At 37.6% G+C, this 21,262-nt stretch overlaps 1 protein-coding gene across 3 annotated transcripts in view; it reads left to right on the top strand.

Annotated features, from left to right (window-relative positions):
• The window catches only part of LOC129280834 (GATOR1 complex protein DEPDC5-like), a 46,251-nt gene that overhangs the window by 18,914 nt on the left and 6,075 nt on the right, over positions 1–21,262 (top strand). The window contains exons 14-28 of one of the 3 annotated variants that reach the window (XM_064115640.1): positions 826–982; positions 2,974–3,207; positions 4,089–4,415; positions 7,018–7,146; positions 10,086–10,276; positions 11,135–11,224; positions 11,804–11,895; positions 12,615–12,786; positions 13,170–13,382; positions 14,291–14,502; positions 14,953–15,088; positions 16,253–16,447; positions 18,062–18,212; positions 19,238–19,404; positions 19,713–19,987. In XM_064115640.1, coding sequence (XP_063971710.1) covers positions 826–982; positions 2,974–3,207; positions 4,089–4,415; positions 7,018–7,146; positions 10,086–10,276; positions 11,135–11,224; positions 11,804–11,895; positions 12,615–12,786; positions 13,170–13,382; positions 14,291–14,502; positions 14,953–15,088; positions 16,253–16,447; positions 18,062–18,212; positions 19,238–19,404; positions 19,713–19,987 — 2,741 coding nt within the window. Of the gene's footprint in view, positions 1–825; positions 983–2,973; positions 3,208–3,714; positions 3,754–4,088; positions 4,416–7,017; positions 7,147–10,085; positions 10,277–11,134; positions 11,225–11,803; positions 11,896–12,614; positions 12,787–13,169; positions 13,383–14,290; positions 14,503–14,952; positions 15,089–16,252; positions 16,448–18,061; positions 18,213–19,237; positions 19,405–19,712; positions 19,988–21,262 lie in introns of all 3 variants that reach the window. The other 2 variants (XM_064115641.1, XM_064115642.1) reach the window with 2 other exon arrangements.

Here is a 21,262-nt window from a genome sequence, read left to right as displayed (position 1 = left end):
GAATTTATGGATATACATTCATATCTAGAATTTTTTTAAAACAAACATGCATTTGATATGTTGACTTTGCTGGCTTTCCATAGTTGTGATTGATCGGATCAATTGCAACTCTTTGTAAGATGGGCCCCTAGTTGTAGTAGGTGATGCCTAAAATCTTTCCTGAATTAATTCCTTAACTCCCCAGAGCAATGTCATACATACATGTAGCAATGCTTTCCCAGCTTTTTTCCAGGAGCCCCGCTTTTAGCAGGGAACGGGGACGGCCCAGTTTTAGATGGTAACCCCTGACTACTGCATTATGTTATTCCCATAATTTTGTACATGGATCACCAAGTTCTAGAAGTCAGTGGCCCGTATTCTGAAGTCAGGTTTAACTTAGACCATGGCCTAACTCTGTGCTAAAATTATGGGAAGCCAAACGTTTCAAAATTTTGTTTACAGTGAATGCTTCTCATGTTAACTGTGCTCTTCACTAATTATTTAATGGTGAAGACAATTGTCATACTTATCATTCCCAGGCAGTTAATAATGTTTTGGGAGTCAAATGAGCTGATACATTGAACCTCTACTGTTATAGATTTATGTAACAACTGGCTTGCCATAGTTAAACCACAACTTAAAACCAGAGTTTGAATTAAACCCGACTTCAGAAAACGGGCCAGTGGGTTACCCTTTGACTTGAAGTGGCTATAACTTAGCAGCATCTCAAGGCAAGGAGCATGGTTGTAAACATATTTGGTGGTCTGCAGTAAACATGACAATGTCGTAATTAAAATGAAGTTTTAAATTATTCCTATTCTCCATCCCCAACTATTCCATTCAAAGAACAAATGGACCAAGGCAGACTTCAAAGATCCAAGTAGGAGGGGTAGCTCTCCAGGAACCAAGCATGGAAGCTACCATTCAGACGATGGGGATGTTGCAATAGCCATTCCAGGGAGGGGCAATAAAGCCAACCCTCTTGCCAGAATACAAAGAGAAGGTAAGGTTGAAAATCTTTGCTCATTTTATTATTGTCTCGCCTGCATAGCAGAGCGAGACTATAGGCGCCGCTTTTCCGACGGCGACGGCGGCGGCGGCGTCAACATCAAATCTTAACCTAAGGTTAAGTTTTTGAAATGACATCATAACTTAGAAAGTATATGGACCTAGTTCATGAAACTTGGACATAAGGTTAATCAAGTATTACTGAACATCCTGCTTGAGTTTCAGGTCACATGACTAAGGTCAAAGGTCATTTAGGGTCAATGAACTTAGACCATGTTGGGAGAATTATTTTCAAAATCTTAACCAAAGGTTAAGTTTTTGAAATGACATCATAACTTAGAAAGTATATGGACCTAGTTCATGAAACTTGGGCATAAGGTTAATCAAGTATTAGTGAACATCCTGCTTGAGTTTCAGGTCACATGACCAAGGTCAAAGGTCCTTTAGGGTCAATGAACTTTGGTCAAGTTGGGGGTATTTGTTGAATTACTATCATAACTTTGAAAATGTATGGATCTAGTTCATGAAACTTGGACATAAGGTTAATCAAGTATTAGTGAACATCCTGCCTGAGTTTCAGGTCACATGGCCAAGGTCAAAGGTCATTTAGGGTCAATGAACTTTGGCCAAGTTGGGGGTATTTGTTGAATTACCTTCATAACTTTGAAAATTTATGGATCTAGTTCATGAAACTTGGACATTAGGTTAATCAAGTACCGCTGAATATCCTGTGCAAGTTTCAGGTCACATGACCATGGTCAATGGTCATTTAAGGTCAATGAACTTTAGCCGTGTTGGGAGTCTTTGTTAAATTACCATCCTAACTCTGAAGGTTTATGGATCTAGTTCATAAAACTTGGACATAAGAGTAATCGAGTATCACTGAACATCTTGTACGAGTTTCAGGTCACATGACCATGGTCAAAGGTCATTTAAGGTCAATGAACTTTGGCCGTGTTGGGGGTATTTGTCGAATTACCATCCTAACTCTGAAGTTTATGGATCTATTTCATAAAACTTGGGATATAAGAGTAATCAAGTATCACTAAACATCCCCTGTGAGTTTCAGGTCACAAAACCAAGGTCAAAGGTCAGTTAAGGTCAATAAACTTAGGCCATGTTGGGGTAATTGTTGAATTGCCATCATAACTTTGAAAGTTTATGGATAGAGTGAATGAAATGTGGACATGGGTGTATTTGACCATATGAATGGTGTTTTTGTGAATGATTATTTTATAGTAGTTTTCAAAGTTAGCACTGCTGCTATATTAAATTGCGTAATGCAGGCGAGACTGCCAGAGGCGTTCCACTTGTATATTTTTCTTTTTACAAAGAACAAATTAATCATTTTCATGCTCCTTGTACTTGGCATTTCTCTTTGCTCCTAGTCCATTCTTGTTCCAGAAACAGTGGCAAAGAATATTGATAGAAGTCCTTTTCACACGTAGTCACTTTCTTGTAGAACAAGTTCCCTGAATATCTTTAAAGTATTTGATACTGTGAAGGGGCAAATGTAGCTAAATTAGCACTTGTGTACAAACATTACGGCACATGTAATTTGGTATTGTATCTAGCTTGTCTGGATCTTTCACTGATGCTATGGATCTTTCACTGATGCTATGGAAATCTTTCGATTAATCTTTCTTCAAGACACCTTTTTCACCAGTTGATGGTCAATCAGGGGAGATTGTATTGAAGTACTTTTCAGATGTTTTATCCAACACGTCCTGTTCTATGCGACCTTTACCATAGTAACTATTTGCTTCTCAGCCAATCAATAGTATTTAAAAACTGTCATAACGGACAACTCGGACAAACATGTTGATTAAGCGTCTCCAAATTGCAGAATGTTCTTTGAGATATCTTACTATGTGGAGTCAATTTTTATTGTATGAATGACTTTTTAAACAGCCTTACTATTCATCAAGTATGAAATGTTCTTTTTTTTTAACATACTGATATTCATTTCTATCTCTTTTTATCCAGCCAAGGTAGTTAGCCATAGTTTTGAAGGAAGACGTAGAGAGTCTTCAGAGAGCCATGCGGCTTCCATCTCTCCCAAAGGCGTTGTCGTGGGCAGTGCTGGGGCTACTACTACCACCCATATCAACCACGCCGGTCAGGCTCAGCCAAAGGCATTGGTCAATCCATTCGGGACATCTAGTTTAGTGGTCAAATTGACCTCTAATAGACGAAGATGGACACACACCTTCCCTCAGGGTGAGTGATGTGTAATAATTGGTTTTGCATATTCAAAAAAGGAATTAATCATGTAATATATTTTGAGAAGAATTAGATGTAAGCAGTATATGATTGGATATTTAAAACTTCTTTTATTCTGTATCAATGTTATTTTATTTTTTTATTTTTTTCCCTTTTTCAATATTTTCTGTATGGCATTGAAGTAAATTAAGTTCTACCATTGATATATTTATTTTATAATTTGTACTTTATTGTCTTGCATAAATTAGTCTGACATGAAGTGTACTTTTTAGTAAAAATTAAAATTACCCAACAAGAACCATAGTTTGACTTTGATATTCATTTTACATTTGCATTGTAGACTTCATCAATAATTCTAGCTATTCGGTGTATCTATCTTACTATATTCTTTAGATTTTCTGCATGTTTTAATGCTTTCCCTGGAATGATTATTAGGATGACAAATACCCTTGAACACAGTCTGTATTTCAAATAATCATACCATTTTTTGTTGTGTGTATATAGAGTTTATTGTCGATGAGAATAATCATTACTCACTGCAGGGTAAGATTGTCCTTTCAGATTAAAAAAATGATTTAAAAAAAATATATTAACATTCTATGTAATATATATGTACATATACTGTATATACAATCACTAGCCCATCATGTCTAACCAATACATTTGTCAATTCTTATATCCTCTTATGTTCCCATTTCATCTACTGACAATGTATGTATGTAACAATTTAATGTGAAAGCGATCTGAGGTGTACATACATGTTTTACACGTACAGTGTAAATTCACTGGTTTCAGAACCCTAGCACAGTTGCATAAAACTTGTCGTTAACTCATTAAACCGTTCACTATTCCTTTTTCCATCCAATCAACTCATCCAGGCCCAAGTGGGGGCGCCATCCAAACCCACCATCGTAACCAGATCAACCCGTCCTACTACTTCTCCCATTACTATCCGTCCAACTCATACACCCGCCACCGAAACTCCAGCACCCTCGGCTCCTCCCCCTCCAGCCCCCATTACCCCTGGGCCGGTCCTATCATCAATGGCGGTGGGTCCCGTACCCCTACCGATGGTAACGAGAGACCGTTGCTGCCCCCTAGTTCCAGTGAGAATCGACTGCGCCCATCAGCCAGTGGGAGCAGCCTCTTCAGCGCTGGTTCTTCTCCGAGTACAGATACCGTGTTGCAGAGGCCAGGCAGTGCAGGTATGACTTTCAGGAATTCCTCAACCATTCACTACTGAATTTTGTAATTTCTGCATGCTTTTTGCAGGGATTACTTGATTCCAGTTGGCAGTGGGTTAACATTATCAGCTTTTGCTTTTCATGTTTCAGCTTAGTGCTTCTTTATTATTTTTTATCGAGTATAGAACATTAGAAGTTCTGATGTCACAGTTGTTCGTTTCCGTGGCAATTGTAACAGAAGGTACATAAGTAATGTATTCATATGCGCTTTGAAATATATTTTATTCATAGATAAAAGACTTTTCACATAAAAAAGAATAAGGTCACACAAAGTTTGGTTCATTTAGTTATAAGAATTTGTTATATAATGATTTAACCCTTTAAACCAAAAACGCTGTACAACTGGCTTCACCATGACCGTGCATGTACCCTAAAACCTGGAATACCGGCTTCAAGTCATGTTACCAGAAAAGCAAGTTTTATATATCGAGTGACCTTTTAAAAATGACGTAATCTGGGAGATATTCAGTTGATAAATTCAGTTTATAATATCGTTGATAAATGGCTTTCATTTGTAAGGTTATAGCATAAAAAATTGCAAAATATTCTACCCTTCCAGGGAAGCGTGAGTGGTAATACACAACAAGCTGTATATGGACTATGCGTGAGCTATCAATGAATTTTACTTCTGTCAAAGCAGCGATTTTTAGACAAAATTCGAGATTATCATCAGTACGAAAAGCTACACAATATCAGCCGGGCAAGGTGCTGCTGGCATGGCAGGGTCTCGAATCATGAGAAAAGGAGATCTTTTATTTCAAATGTCAAGTATTTATTTTGCCAGTAACTTATAAGCTTGATATCTGCAAATAATTCAAGGTGAGGGTTATGACCATCCCAAATAATTAAGGGTTCAAAGGGTTAATCCTAAATATGCCCAGCTATTTTGGTACATATAGTTTATACTGCCTCCCAGGCTCAGTCTCAGCTGCCAACTTTCGAAAATCGGCATGCATGTGACATGCGGAATAATCGACAAAATTGCATACTCATATTTTTCTAAGGTTTTGTATGATTGTTTTATAATGATGATTGTCTATAATCTATGCAATCAGATTTTTGCTGTAAATTAATAAATAAAGGTCCAAATTTGATTGTGAATATGTTGATATCTGCTTAGGGAAGAAAAAAATGTTGTTGGGCAAGGATACATTTTGCACAAGCGTGATTTCAAAAGAATATATGATATATTTTACATTCCCAGAGAGTGTGGGAGGCTTTGTTATTTGATAGATTGATATGATTTTGTTTATTTTCAATTTCTTTTATTCTTTTCTTTGCTTATTTGAATGTAATAATTTAAGATCAGAAACCGGGAAGGTGTTATTTTGTTTTTATTTTATACTTTCATTTTTATTCATTTCTCTTAATCTCTAGAGATAATGCGGTTAGCATTCTTAGTAGCTAACAGAATTGACTTTAAACACTTATCAAAATGAAATAGCGGACTGCAAATAGATTTTCATGTGCTGTTTTTTTGTCTCGCTAGAGACACTAATTGTGAAGGACTTGTTTATATGCACTGAATGATAAATTATCGCCTTTCAAATACATGTGTATATGAAGAGAAGCTACATGTATGCCTGATCACTACCTTCGCAAAGCTTTATTCGTAGTTGTTAAATATGCATGTCTGCTTTGCTATTATATCATCTTTGCAAACATTCTTGCGAAATAAAAGAGATTATTCTCAAGTTGGGAACATGCTTGGAAGCAAACGGTACAGAAATCGTGAAACTCATTGCGTGGTGATGATGATGAGGATGCTAGTGAATTGATCATCTAAACTAGTTTAGGAGAAACCAGTTCAAGAAATTATACTGAGAATGGGGTCTTAGATCAACATCTGAGTATGATGAGCATGATAGTGTAATTGCTTGTATTAGATGTTCCGATGCAGGACCCAGAGGCCCACAAACCTGTGGCAGTAACAAATACTTGACTTCTATCACAAAGCAACCCTTGAATATTCAAAAGGTAGCATTGTAGTTGGTTTTAAAAGTCGCTTGAATCTTGCCAGAGTAAAATGAAGCAAGATGGTGTTCCACAAAGCTGTTCATAAGTTATGTACGACTTAACCAACAACTGGTGATCTGTTCTTATGTGCAAAATTTAGATTCTCAATAATTTTGTTTCCTATCAGCTCAAGTGAGATTAGATATTTGTTGATTAACATCATTCTTGTTAAAACAGCTTAACACACAGCCTAATGCCAAGTTTGTCATTTGCCAAATTTGATTAGGGTTACAGTAAAGAAACTTTAGTTTTTGTTTGAAAGAGTGCAAATTTCAGGAATCTCATCGAGCAAAATAATAGGGTCTCATTTCATAAAGACTTGTTATGATGACAATGGTACAATATATATTACAAGTTTATCATCAGCCAATCAAATTGAATGATTTCGGTAGCTTTAAACTGTTATATATCATAACAGGTTTTATGACACAGGGCTCTGATCACCAGGCTTGCATTTCGTTGTGCGTAACTTACGAACGACTTTGTGATAACAGCCACCAGGTTTTGTATGTCTCTGCTATCTCATATCCACCCATTTCCATGGCAGGCACCCGAGGTCTGTTTGATGGACCGAGCTCCTTGGATCACGTTATGCAGCATCATCCTTCCCTAAGAAGACTCAACTTACTATGGAGTTATACAGGGGATCAAGAATGGACCCCTTACACCCTGACAGGTGCATTGCTTAACCCCCATTCCCCTCCTATCTTCTCCCACCCTCCTACTCCACCCTTCCTCTTATGATCTCATTGGTTACTTGGGCTTATTTTTTTTTCTCATCCTGTTTGTGTCTTCTTGTTTTTTTGTGTGCAGTGGCTCTCTTCTAAATCTGTGTTGTGTGTTTAGTTGTCATTTTTTACCTATGATTTTGAATGCCTTCTGTAATTGAAAATGATATTGGTGTTATAATCTTTCAACCTTCTTTACCTCTCCTCAAACTCTCCCTCATTTTCTGTCTTACCCCTTCTCCAACCCCTCCATACTTCTTGATCCTCATCTTCCATAATATTTCTTTATATTTTCTTAAAGAACTGAATGAATAAATTAATAAATCCAGATTGAAAATATGACTCACCTATTTTAAGTTTATAAATAAAGATAATACACCATTATGAAGAATGGACTTCTAATACCCAAACAGGTGCATTGCTTCACCCCCCCCCCCCTCCACTTCCTCCCTCTCACTTTCTCTTTCTCTACTTTCAAATTAATTGATTTCTTTATTTTATTTATAATTGTCACTGCTTGTTTGTGTCTTGTTTTCCTCTACTGTTTATTCACTGCGTTTGTTCTCTCTGCTATCTTCATTGTACGGTGTGTGATATCACATTTTTCCTTATCCTCTTTTATGTTTTTCCTTCTCTTATTCATGTGTTTTTTTGCTTTTGGATTTTCAAAGAGTGATCCAACATGAATTATCTTCCAACCTTCCCTCCATTCCCCTTCCCCTCTTGCTCCCAATTCATTTACAACATAATAACTACAACTGAAAAGCATTCATACTTGAAACTATTTTTTTTTCTTATTTATGTTCATTACCCAAATTTATAGTTTGAGTGCCATTTAATCTCTAATGTGTCTGTCAATTGTTCTACCTCTCAATGTTATCCTGTCTTGGTATCATAAAGTGATGATTGTATATTTCTGTGTTATTGCACAACAAAATTATATAACAACCTCATCCCTCAGCAGCTATGTTGCATTTACGAGCATATTTTGCACAAATAAAACGCATTGAAAAATATAAAATATTTTTTGAACATTTACTGTGAAGAGCTTTCTAATAGCTTGATATTTCTATAACCCTTACAAGATTTTTAATTTGATATTATATTTGTGATATGTGTAGCAACATGTAAAACAAGTTCTAAAACTTTCAGAATACTGAACTGTGTTTGTTATAGAACTGTTATAACTCATTACAACTTGTGACTTATAATACAAATTACAAAGAAAGTTAAATGCTTCAGAATACCACCCCTGCACTTTAACCAACTCTCAGCCCCAATACAACCTACAAGTACATAGATAATTATAAAGAACAATTATGACAGTGATCTGACTGTATTTGTATGTAGGTATGCTGATTGATGATATAAAATAGTAGATCAGTCTTTACTTTTGGAAACTTTCGATTCCAAAATTGCTTTCAACTTTTATCATTCAGTTGAACTGTCTTTATTGTGAAGTGTGTAGATCTCTTCTGTTATTTCCAAATGCCTTTCTGGATTTTTGTGGTTCTACATGTTTATTTCTTTTAATCTTTAATGTTTCTGATATTTGTTTGTGTGTACCTATTTTCTATTTCCCCTTTCTTTCTCTGTACCAGCTGTTTATTTATTTTTTTCGTTTAGTGCAGTGATGTATGCGCGTCTTCAAGTCTTTCGGGGTTTTTCTCTTCTCTTTCATGCAATCTCACAAGCATATATCTATTCATTGCAAAAAAATAAAATCTCATGCATAATTATAACACCATAAATTCATTTATATATTCTCATCAGTAATTCACCAGAACTTAACATTTGTTTCTGTTCTCTGTACTGCGCTTCTCTTTTTATGTAAATGTTTCCTTTTCCGCTGAAAAATATATAACCATTGTATGTTTTAATCATATAGTATATGTTCATGCTGCAATTTGCAATACATGAAAGGTACATTCATAGTCAGATATGTGTAATATGATTTCTTATACTTCTATTTTCAATGTACATGTACTTAACTATTTTATATATAAATTCACTAAAACTGCCTTGTTAGTTTTTTTTAATGTGTTCTATGTACTTTTGTTCCATTGCATGTTTGTGTACTGTTTGCAAATACCCGTACTGTAAAATTATACACAATATAATTGTATATGGATATCATCATATCTAAGAGTTACCAACAAGTATTGTATTTCTATTAAAAAGGGAAAACAAATGATGTATAATCACAAAGTTGTTGAGCTTATTAAAAGCATCTGTAGAATGAAATATCCTTCTGATACTGAGCAGATTGTTATGAAATATGACAGTCCAGATCCTATCTGTTACATCAGCACATTACATTGCATAAACTATGATTCTGGTATGTTTTATACACCGTAGAAAGAACATGTAGAATCTGGCTAAAAAGAATAATGTATACTGGGTATAGAGGGATGATACTGATATAAAAAGTAGTCTTTTCCTGGCTGGCTTTTTAGTAACTTTCTTACTGAATTCATTAGCATATTGGCTTAGGCACCCTTAACTGTGCCACAACTTTCTCCGATTTGAGAAAACGCAAAATAATGGGGTATGTGGGAATTAAGCCACCGTGAATGATCTTGAGGGGATTCTTCCTGAATAAAATGAGGCTAAAACTTTTTGTTAGGGTGCCTTATGTTATGGAACAATGATGTTGCATCGATTGGTAGATAGAGTTTAGTTCACAGAGTTAATTAGACAATGGACCTACTACTCTGACAGGTCCATGATTAGACCAAGTGTAGTGTAGACTAAATGGCAATTAATCCAAATTGATAGCAGACTAAATGGGTTTAGCCTATGTGATATTAGACTATCCTTGAAAAAGACCAACTACTTGTAGACCAAGTTACTATAAATCTTGTGATTAACCCTTTACTACTCACAGGTGTTGACTGGAAGTCCTTGACTGCCACTGCCTGTCTGCCCATATCGACTGATTTCTATCCTGACAGGTTATCGTTGGAAAAGGACTTCTTAGAGTTCAACTATGAACTCTTAGCGGAGGAGGACATCATTGGTCCTTTTATGACGGTGGGAGCCATCTTCCAGGAGCTCATATCGCAAAGGCTTCTGCAAGTAAGAGAGGCGCAATTTTTTTTTTGCCATTCTTTGACCCTTTGTAGGAATACATGATATCCAGGGACCAGTTTCTTTACAGCTATGGTGGCTTTTCCATTATGGCTATTACATTACATTACATATTATTGGAATGCTTGTGGACCTTACCTTGGTTACAAAACTAAAGTTAGTGTTATCATATTGCCAGTGCTTAGAATAATTTATATTTGATCTCCACAGAAATGTTGTATTTTACTATTATCATCCATAATGATAATAATAACAGTATATTTACCCAGGGTAGCCACTTCAGTTCCGAAAACTGTTTTCCCAGCGGGCCCTACTATTATTATTACCCGGCTAAGCTAGGCTACCTATTCTGATGCACACATCGTTTTACTGCCAGTACCCTTTTACCTCACCTGGGTCAAATGCAGCACACTGGATGAATTCCTTGCTGAAGGAAATTACGCCATGGCTGGGATTTGAACCCACAACCCTCTGTTTCAAAGTCCGGAGACTAATCCACTGGGCCACGACGCTCTGTTAAAACGATAAGTCATTTAATGTGTCCTATCTCTGTTTTTACTCCATATTTACTTCACTTCACGAACTATCCAAGCTATGACAATTCTGAAAGTATTACAACTTTTCAGTGTAAGTGAAAACGGAGAAAGTCATTTCTGGAAGGTTCAACATGTGGGGGGTCAGGGGCCTGTTTCATAAAGGACTTGCAACTGTTGTAACTTTTCCAGATGTACTATCCATGATCACTATCATTAGTTCTCTAACTGTTTGCAGGGTTATGTGTGATGTATATTTAGTAGTTTTGCCTCACTCTACCGATATTGTGTATATTTTAAAAAATCTTATCAGGGTTTTCAGTTGGTAGTACTTCCAAGCCTGGATTTGTCATCTGTTATCCGGAGTCAACGTCATCCTCCATTGATCACCAATCCAGATAAGGTTTGTAGTTTGAAGAGAAATTGTATTTACACTTTTTTTGCAGGATATTATTTTGACATGAAGTTCTAGCCAACATATGCTGACATGCATATAGCATGCCATGCTACTATTTAATCCTTTATGTTGATATCAAGAATCACCATTTGTAAAAAACACAAAATGGTTCTTGATATGAAGAAATGAATTTGTTGTCTCAAGAATTTTATTTCTTGATAAAAGATATTTACTTATTGATATCAAGAGAAAAGAATTTAATGAAAACATGGCTTACCATACGTAAGTCACTATGCACTGGCTAAAACATTAAGGTAAGACAGCATTACCCTCAACAACTTATGATAGTTCAGCCTATGTTGTCCTCTCATTTGTTATTGACCATCTTGATGAGAAATGGAATTCACAATATCTGAGTTTTGCCCTTTCTTTCTATTCACCAGCTACACATTGTTCCATCATCATTGAAGTCCTACCAAAATCAGATATGGACCTCGGAACTTTCTCAGTATTTAGACTTTAACTTGAGTTTCAACTCTGGCTGTACCTTAGTAATGTGTGTCTTTGCATTTTCATCCTTTGCAGAAGGAGTATGTTTTGAGTATTGGTCGTATCTTCCACAAGCTATGCCTTCATGTTGAAAGAAAGACAATATCAGTCACCATCTATAAACCAAGGTAGGGAATTGCTTCTCGTAATCCATTGAGTAATCAAGTATGTACCTTTATATGTTCATACCACAGGGCATATTGATTGACCTCATTATGCCTTGGATGTTTATGTGTCCTTTAAATTTGGACCATTTGTACTATAATATAAAATGTGCCCTTTGAAAGAGGCCTTGCCCAAAAAAAGTATTGAAATTTAAGGGCCTGATGCCAGCTATGCCCTGTTCACATCAAACTATTATGATGATCATCTTCATTGTGTGAACCCATCTAGTATACCTACCTGCTACCTGTTTGGGTATTCATCCACATTGAATTATTATGATAATGATAATCCTTTCTCTGTGAACGTATCCAGTATACATACATGTACCAAATATGGGGGTTTTTTCATAAGGATTCACAGTCGCACTTAATTGCTGATGCGTACATGATATGCAACGCGCAATCTTATTGATCAATACGCAGTAGTGCGCCTCCTCTTCACATGATCTGATCAATTGTTGTCATGCCTTTTATACCGCACACAAGTAGACATTTGAGTGCAGCTCTAAGTCATACTTAAATCTCTGTGAAACATCCCCTAGTCTGTTCACATTGAAGGAATTTGTAATAACCTTTTGACCTGTGCAGACTTCAGTTTCAATATGAATTGATCCATTCTAATAACAACCAGCTATGGTCTGTTTACATCGAATTATTACACAATTTCCTTATGTCTTACTTAGGCATCCATCACTATGTGAACCCATCCAGTATACCTACCAGCTATGGTCTGTACAGAACGAAGGTTACTCTCCGATTCAAACCACTTTCAGACATGAAGAGATTGAGAGGTACAACTGGAACTATCTTGATAACTACATCTCATCACATGATAGTGAATTCTCATTGGTAGATGTAAGTATTACTCCAATATGCAGGATTCACACACTGTACTCTCTTGTTGGCATATGTTTGGTCCTGAAAAGGGCCGCCCAACTCGACATTTCAGCAAGTATATGATATGATATATTTTTCCAGTTATACACCCATGTGGGAGATTCAGGAAACTTGACATTAATTTTCAGTCAATTTCAGAACCACAAATCGTCAATCCTGCAATAAAAATGCTGTTCTGCTATTTGTAGCAGAAAATTCCTCTACACTGCATTGTGTTCCTCATTTAACCCCCCCTCTCATTTGTTCTTATGTCAATATACTGTTATGAAACTTTTGAAGTCACTAGGTAAAGTTATTCTTGTTCTGTAACCCTCTTCAAATATCTTCCCTCCTTTCCTTAGTCACTGAAATTCTGGAGAAGCCGGTTTTTGCTGATCCCCAACACTCCTGTGCTGGTGAAGCGATTTGCAGATGAGCACGGGATCAGCGCAACTGAGGCAGCATCGTGCGAGAAGGACCATGCCTTCGGGCAATACCAGACCGATGCATTCCTGAGATTTGTAGAGATCTTGAATGGGATCCGCAGACAGACAAGTACGTCCAGAGGTCCGAAGGTATGTACAGTAAGATGTCGTCCTCATCTCCTCTCATGGTCATGACTGAGTTTTTATTGTCTTGTACTAGTTTACATAGTGGTTCATTGATTGATTGGACATGAATAACCACAATTTTTTATTGGTCTTTTAAGAAGAGAATATAAAAAGCTTTGTGTAAAGAAAAATATCAAGGCGACCTATTAACACCAATTTAATGGATGGTCTATGGATCCTCTTTTGCCAAAGGGATGAAGATCAGACTGTTTGATTGTCAATTTATCAAATGGAATATTCAGACTTTGCTCATCTAACAGCCTCGATGTAAATGCATTGCTTTTTCCTTTAGTGGCTAGAGATTTTCTAGGCAGAGACGGACCAGTGGGGGACCCCATCCTCCTAACACACCCCTAATAGCATCATCTGGACGGCAGACACCCATCTTAGGTGACCTGACACACCCTGGTAGTACATGTAGATCCTCTCCTGGACCTGATAGACAGAGGCACACCAGTGGGACCGGTAGTCCTGCACCCCATCCTCCTATTACACCCCTAATAGTCAAAATCTTATCCATGTCTTCCCCAACAGGCATCCTCTGGACGCTAGACACCCATCTCAGGTGACCTGACACACCCTGGTAGTAGATCCTCTCCTGGACCTGATAGACAGAGGCACACCAGTGGGACCGGTAGTCCTGCACCCCATCCTCCTATTACACCCCTAATAGTCAAAATCTTATCCATGTCTTCCCCAACAGGCATCCTCTGGATGCCAGACACCCATCTCAGGTGACCTGACACACCCTGGTAGTAGATCCTCTCCTGTACCGGATAGACAGAGGCACACCAGTGGGACCGGTAGTCCTGCACCCCATCCTCCTATTACACCCCTAATAGTCAAAATCTTATCCATGTCTTCCCCAACAGGCATCCTCTGGACGCCAGACACCCATCTCAGGTGACCTGACACACCCTGGTAGTAGATCCTCTCCTGGACCGGATAGACAGAGGCACACCAGTGGGACCGGTAGTCCTGCACCCCCTCCTACTAATACACCTGCTGCTACTACTATAACTGATGAACCACTTTCACTCTGCACACCACTGCAAGTCATTGCTAAAGCTATGGCTGATCAAAGGTAACGCATGTACGCATATTTTATCACCATGACTCTAAATTGCATAGCTCAAGTATTTCTTGGAAAGTGCCATTCCCAGATGGGTTAGGTCTTCTCCAGCCAATACTTTGTAATTATTCCCATTGATTTAGCTTTTATGCCAAATATGGCCAAACTTTCTGTTGTATTTTTCGCTCTGATCCCTACACTGGCTTAATATCATACTGTAATGATAGAGGTACATTGGAAGAGGTACTATTTTTGTGTTTACAAATTAAATGCTTTTAAATTCTGACATTAGACTGGAACAAGTAACTCTCTTCCTATATTGTTGCTCCTTTAGTATTGAATTTGTGTATCCATGATCCTTTCATTTTTGGTGGAAAAATTTGTGTTATTTTTCACTAACATGAAATTAATTTAAAAAGGGTTTGTTTTAACAACACCATGCTATTTTCTTTCACTTTTCAGTAATGGGTTGAGGTTCATCGCCCCTGGACAGAAGGGGGTTCCCCCAAATTGCTTCATGTCGGGTGAGGGTATGACCTGGGTTCAGAGGTCATTAAGTGGTGAGGTGACGGATGTCGAAGCCTTTGAGCTGTTAATGGTGAGTAAACTTGGGAGTACTCCATGAAGCAAATGGTCAGTGATTTTAACTATTAGTTATAAGCTACTGCATTCATTGTATATGATTGGCTCATAGCAAATTAGTCAGTGGAAATTACTGACTAATACTTCATGAAACTCTCCCCCTCAATCTGTTCTGTGTCCTGGGGGTGTTTCGCAAAGATTTAACTATTACTTAGTTGTGGAAAATCCTGGAAAAATTTGCGGTCATGGAAAGTCAGGAAAAAGTCAGGGAATTTGGAAAATTTGTGAAAAGTCATGGAATTGCATTTACCTCTTGGCTATGGCAGCTTTGCAGTTTGTTGTGTCTCGCAACTCTCAGGTGGAGGCCATCATAACGTGTCTGATATTTGAAACGGTGTCAGAAAGGAAGTCATGGAAAGCAGTAATTTAGTCATGGAAAAGTCATGGAAATCTGTTTTCAAATTTCTGTGGGAACCCTGTTAGAGTCACACTTAAATGTCTAGTTGCGTGCATGATAAAAGGCATGACCGCATTGGTCAGATCATGCCAAGAGGATGCGCACTTCTGTGTATTGATCAATGAGATTGCGCGTTTCATATCATGTACGCGTAGGCATTTAAGTGTGATTATAAGTCATACTTAAATCTTTGTAAAACACCCCCCAGGTTTATATTTGGATGTCATTTTCATGTAAATATGAAAAATGAAAATGTTTTGGAATTTCCACTTAAGTGATTAGTTTGTACTTTCAGAGATTAGATTTATACAGAATTAACTTACAATGAAAGCTGAAATCACAGTGTCTATGATGATACTTTTTATCAAATTCCCTCTGTTTTATTGATAATATATTTTCTGCTTCATTATTAATATTATGAAAGAGTAAAAACTGATTACTGGTAATTTGAAAGCTTACAAAAAGGTGCTTTTCATATTTATTTAAATGTATGTAAACTGGAATTTCAATAATTATTCAAAAGTTTATATTATCTCATTGTTAGCTCAATGTCAATAAGATAAGCTATGATATATGTACATGTAGTTTAAAAGCGTGGAAGGAATTATTATATTTTCTCATTATGCACTTCCAAATGTCCAAGTCACAAATAATAGATATTTTCATATGACCCCATAGTATCTTAATTTATGGAATGCTATTCTGTTGAATCCCAATGAACAGAATATGTCAGAGAATCGGTTGATCCAGCATGCGTCGGGCTTCCCTCATATTCCCTTCATCCACGGTTTCTACGTCTACTGCTTGGTGCTTCCGGAGAATGTACCTCCCATGATGGATGCAACCAAATCGCATTCATGGTGCGATTACATCCCTCAGCTTCCAGTCAACACAGACTTCCCTAGTCACTGGTTCGAGGTAAAGTTATTGGCCCAGTATTCTGAAGTCAGGTTTAACTTAAACCATGGTCCAACTCTGTGCTAAAACTATAGAAAGCCAAATACATCAAAATTTTCCTTACATTGTATGTTTCTTATGTTTACTGTACTGTTTCCTAACTCGTGAATGGTGAAGAAAGCTCTCTTATCTATCTTTCCGAAACAGTTAAAAATAATTTGAGATAAAAATGAGCTGATACATTTAAATTGCAGTTAGAGATTTATGCCACTATTGGCTTTCCATAGTTTAACCACAACTTTAAACCAGAGTTTAAATTACACCTGACTTCAGAATACCGGCCATGGTGTCGGTGTTGATAAGGCATAATTAGGGTGGCAGTAATAGCTTACGGTGGTGGTGGTAATGATGATGATGGTGATGGTGGTGATGGTGATGGTAGTGATGGTGGTGATGATGATGATGATGGTGATGATGATATTGATTGTGATGATGGTGATGGTGATGATGGTGATGGTGATGGTGATGATGATGACGATGATGATGACGATGGTGATGGTAGTGATGGTGGTGATGATGATTATGGTGATACTGATGATATTGATTGTGATGATGATGATGATGATGATGGTGATGGTGATGATGATTTTGATGATGATGACGATGGTGATGGCAATGGTAGTGATGATGATGATGGTGATGATGATTATGATCGTGATATTGATTGTGTTGATGGTGATGGTAGTGATGATGGTGATGATGATTATGATCGTGATATTGATTGTGATGATGGTGATGATGATGATGATTATGATTGTGATATTGATTGTGATGATGATGGTGATGATGATTATGATCGTGATATTGATTGTGATGATGATGATGATGACAGTGATGGTGATTGGTGATGATGATGATGATGCTGGTGATAATATTGATTGTGATGATGGTGATGATGATGATGATAATGATGATGATCATATTGATTGTGATGATGGTGATGATGATGATGATGATAATGAGGATTCTGATGGTGATGATGATGAATGGCATTCATGGTATGATTACATCCCTCAGCTTCCAGTCAACACAGACTTCCCTAGTTACTGGTTTGAGTTTAAGTTATGGTATGAACGATGTTGGTATGTATAGTGATAATAAGGGTTGCAGTACTAGATTATGGTGGATGATAAGAAAGGAGGAAAAGAGAAAAAAAATGCTCATACATGTATGTAGGATTTACCCCTCATAAGTCTGGCCTGGGGGTGTCACACAAAGATTTAAGGATGACTTAGATTAAATGCCTAGTTGCGCACGGTATAAAAGGCTTGACTACCTTAGATCGTGCTATGAGGACGCGCACTACTGCGTATCAATAAGATCGCAGGTTGCATATCATGTACACGTCGGCATTTAAATGCGACCCTAAGTCATACTTAAATCTTTGTGAAACACCCCTGGGTTTGATACCTTAATAGATCGGAAGGGGGATGACTCAGCCCTCTGAAGACCTCAGCTGAAGACTGCATGATCATGATGAAAATTGGCACGTACATTACCTGTGACCTATCCAAGACGGCTTTATTCTGTCGGAAGCAATATTTCCTTAATTATGGTAATTATGCCGACTTCTAGGTTGCCGTGATGGAAGAGTTGTCATGGAAACAGAAATCTACTGAAGCGAGTTCCAGCGTTGTCGAGGACTTCCATCCTGTATCACCTTGGGCCATGCGTGAGATGTCGGGAGGTACACCAGGCTTTGGATCCATGCCTGCTAGTAGTCGAGGTCAGTAACAACCAGTGGCGTACCTGGGATTTTTCACAGGGGGGGCAAAACCGTCCGACAAAAAATTTGACAAGCAAAAAAAAAAAAGGTCTTCAATCACAAATGAAGGATTCCGTACCAGAAAAAAAATTTGACAAGCAAAAGTAGGTACGCTAGTGGTAACAACCCTTCACAGATGAATTGCTGTCTTTGCAGTATGAATGATATGCATTGAGTGTGGAGATAACGTTGTAAATTCACAGTCATTAGAATAGCATCAAGTAAAGTCCTGTCATACTCGATTTAGTTCCTATTTTTATGATCCAGAATGCACCATGTTGATCATGTAGTCCGACGAATGCTTGCTGGAATGATAACTAGTTTTTTTTTCTCTCCTTTTTTTTTACATCATTGACACCAAGGAAAAAATGTTTCCAGTACCCTTACAAAAGTATTTTTTTTCAATAAAGATAGTATAGACTGGTTGTTAAGTTTTTTGTTAAAGCACACCTTATGATTTCATTTACACTATGTGAAGGTATGGATATCAAGACTATGTCCCCTTTTGAAATTAAGATTTGGGGTTGGCTTGTTACAGAGGAAAAAAATACCAAGTTTGGAGTATGTGTTGGATTTAGCCAGCTTGAGCACAATACTATATCAAGGGCACAATAGTCGGCTCCTCAAAACCATTGTATCTCATCTAGCTGGTTCAGTGCTTGTTTGGAATGTTACTTTGACTGGACTTCTAGGAAGAACAGAGCCATTATATCAATGGCACTGAATAGAGTGTTCCATCCGTATATTTTTATGTGCATGTTTATATATTTATATTTAATCTCACATCTTGTGCAATGTATGTTATTGTGATTTTTATAAGGTAAATAAAATCAAACCAAACCAATGATGAGTCTGGATCCACCCCTGGCTTCATACATTCAATCTTTGATATTTGAGGCTGTTGAGCATTATTACCATCATTACCACAGAGTTTAATGCAAATTGGCTAGGGATTACTTATGATCCCAACTCTCTTTTCATCACAGCTTTCAAGCCACCAGAGATTAAGAACGTTATGCTGGAGATCGACTGCAATAAGACTGATCGGGTAGAGTGGTGTCATGTGACATACGATGGCCAATACACAGTCGATAGAGCTTTTGACCTCCAGGTCGAGTGGCTAGTCTGCACACCCAGCCTCTTGAATGAAATGGTTAGTATATAAAGAGTGACAAAAGGAAGTAACTGACTAAAGGGTCATTTCTGGTATGATAGCAAATTGTTTTCATTATTTAATTACATAGATACTGATAACCAGTTCACCCGTGTAACTATTTGGGTCTCCTTCCAACCAAAAAATGCACTGGAAGACTGGCAAACAAATAGCCAAATGACAAATCAAATAACAATTAGAAATAATGATACTGATCAAGACTAAGCCAAACATGAAATTTAATCCTTATTGAAAATGAAACACTTGATATATTATAATCACAAATTTGACACATCTATGCCTTACAGCTCCAAGGATGGTCGAGAAAAGCCAACACCTTTGGATTCCACCTGGTCCCCGCCCCCACCGACCCCTTCCACCAGCATCCCGAGTTTGCCAACCCCCTACGTTGCCCCCTCTTCATACCCCTGGACATCCAGTCCTTGAAGGAGGACGTTCACAGGAGGCACGCCAGCGGGGAGGAGGTCCTCGAGGGGGATGGGATCGCCGACGGTGGATGCATGTTGGGTCTGGAGCCTGGTAACAAGGCTATCGATCTCTTCCAGGAGCTCATCATGAACAAGTGAGATATGGTATCTGAGGTCTTAGGGCAATTCCATCAAATAATCAATCTTTTCTATGTCATAAACCCCCATTCCACAGAGAGCAAGACCTCTGAAAACTGCTGTAAGACCATGAAACTTGCTTGATCTTTCAAGGGTCTTTCAACGAATTTTCAAAGAGGTCTTTCTCTGAGGTCTTTCACGATTCCTGATGGATCTTTCAATGGTCTTTGTGGTCCTCGTGAGTCCCAAAACTGTTCAAAACAGTCTTTCAGCGGTCTTACAGTGGTCTTTCAAGGAACTTTCAAAGTTCTTATTAGTCTTTCCATGATCTTTCGGCAGTCTCTCAAGATTTTTGCGGAGATCACTGTAAGACTCATGAGAGATCATTGAAAGATCATTCAAAGACCAGGCAAAGTCCATGGAAAGAATTCTGGATCACTTGTTGCATAAAAGATCTCTGAAAGACCATTGAAAGATATCCATAGGACTAGTCTAAGACCAGTAAGACAAGAAATATCCATCAGTCTTTTAGAGTTCTTTGAGGGGTCTTTCTGAGCCGTTCCACAGAGATGACAAATTTCAGTGATCTTGGAGACTACTGTAAGACCATGCCAATTTTTGGTCTTTGAAAGGTCATTTAAAGGTCTCCCCTCTGTGGAATGGGGGCCTATGCCCCCATACTTCACTTTATGTACTGTCCAAGTCATGATCATTTGAGTGTTACAAATTTTCATGACAACCAGAAAACGGACAAATAACTTCAGTCATGTGCCACATACATGTAATTATAAGGGGTCATTTGTACATATTTTATGGAGTTGCCCTATTCCTCTTGATTTTGCTTTCTAAACCCTGAAAACAGTTACTTGGACATGTGCAGAGGAAATTTCTATATTCATCTGATGACATGCATATATATATATATATTAATAAATCGCTTGGATAGTTTTAGGTAAAGGTTTTCTTTCCTGTGGGATTTCTTTCTGTAAAGTGATCCTCACATTGCCAAACATTAATAGCACAGAAAGTAGACAATTCTAAGACATTAAGTACTACATTCAACCAGGATTTTAGTCAACACTCTGAATATTCTCATAATTATCTGCTTAATTTGATGTATGTATGTTGATCTTAAAGATCTGAGGAAAAGGACAAATAGCAGAAAATTAGAGTTTATCATTGCACCTTACCATTCATGCATGTCTGTAGGTTGTGTATTGTAATGTCATATCCATCTAAAAACCTGTTTTTTATAGAAAAAGAAAGAAACCTACCACAGAATCCAGTGGAAA

The sequence above is a fragment of the Lytechinus pictus genome, chromosome 2 (genome assembly GCF_037042905.1).
Source record: "Lytechinus pictus isolate F3 Inbred chromosome 2, Lp3.0, whole genome shotgun sequence".
Taxonomy (NCBI): domain Eukaryota; kingdom Metazoa; phylum Echinodermata; class Echinoidea; order Temnopleuroida; family Toxopneustidae; genus Lytechinus; species Lytechinus pictus.
This window is presented reverse-complemented; position numbering and strand designations above follow the sequence as displayed.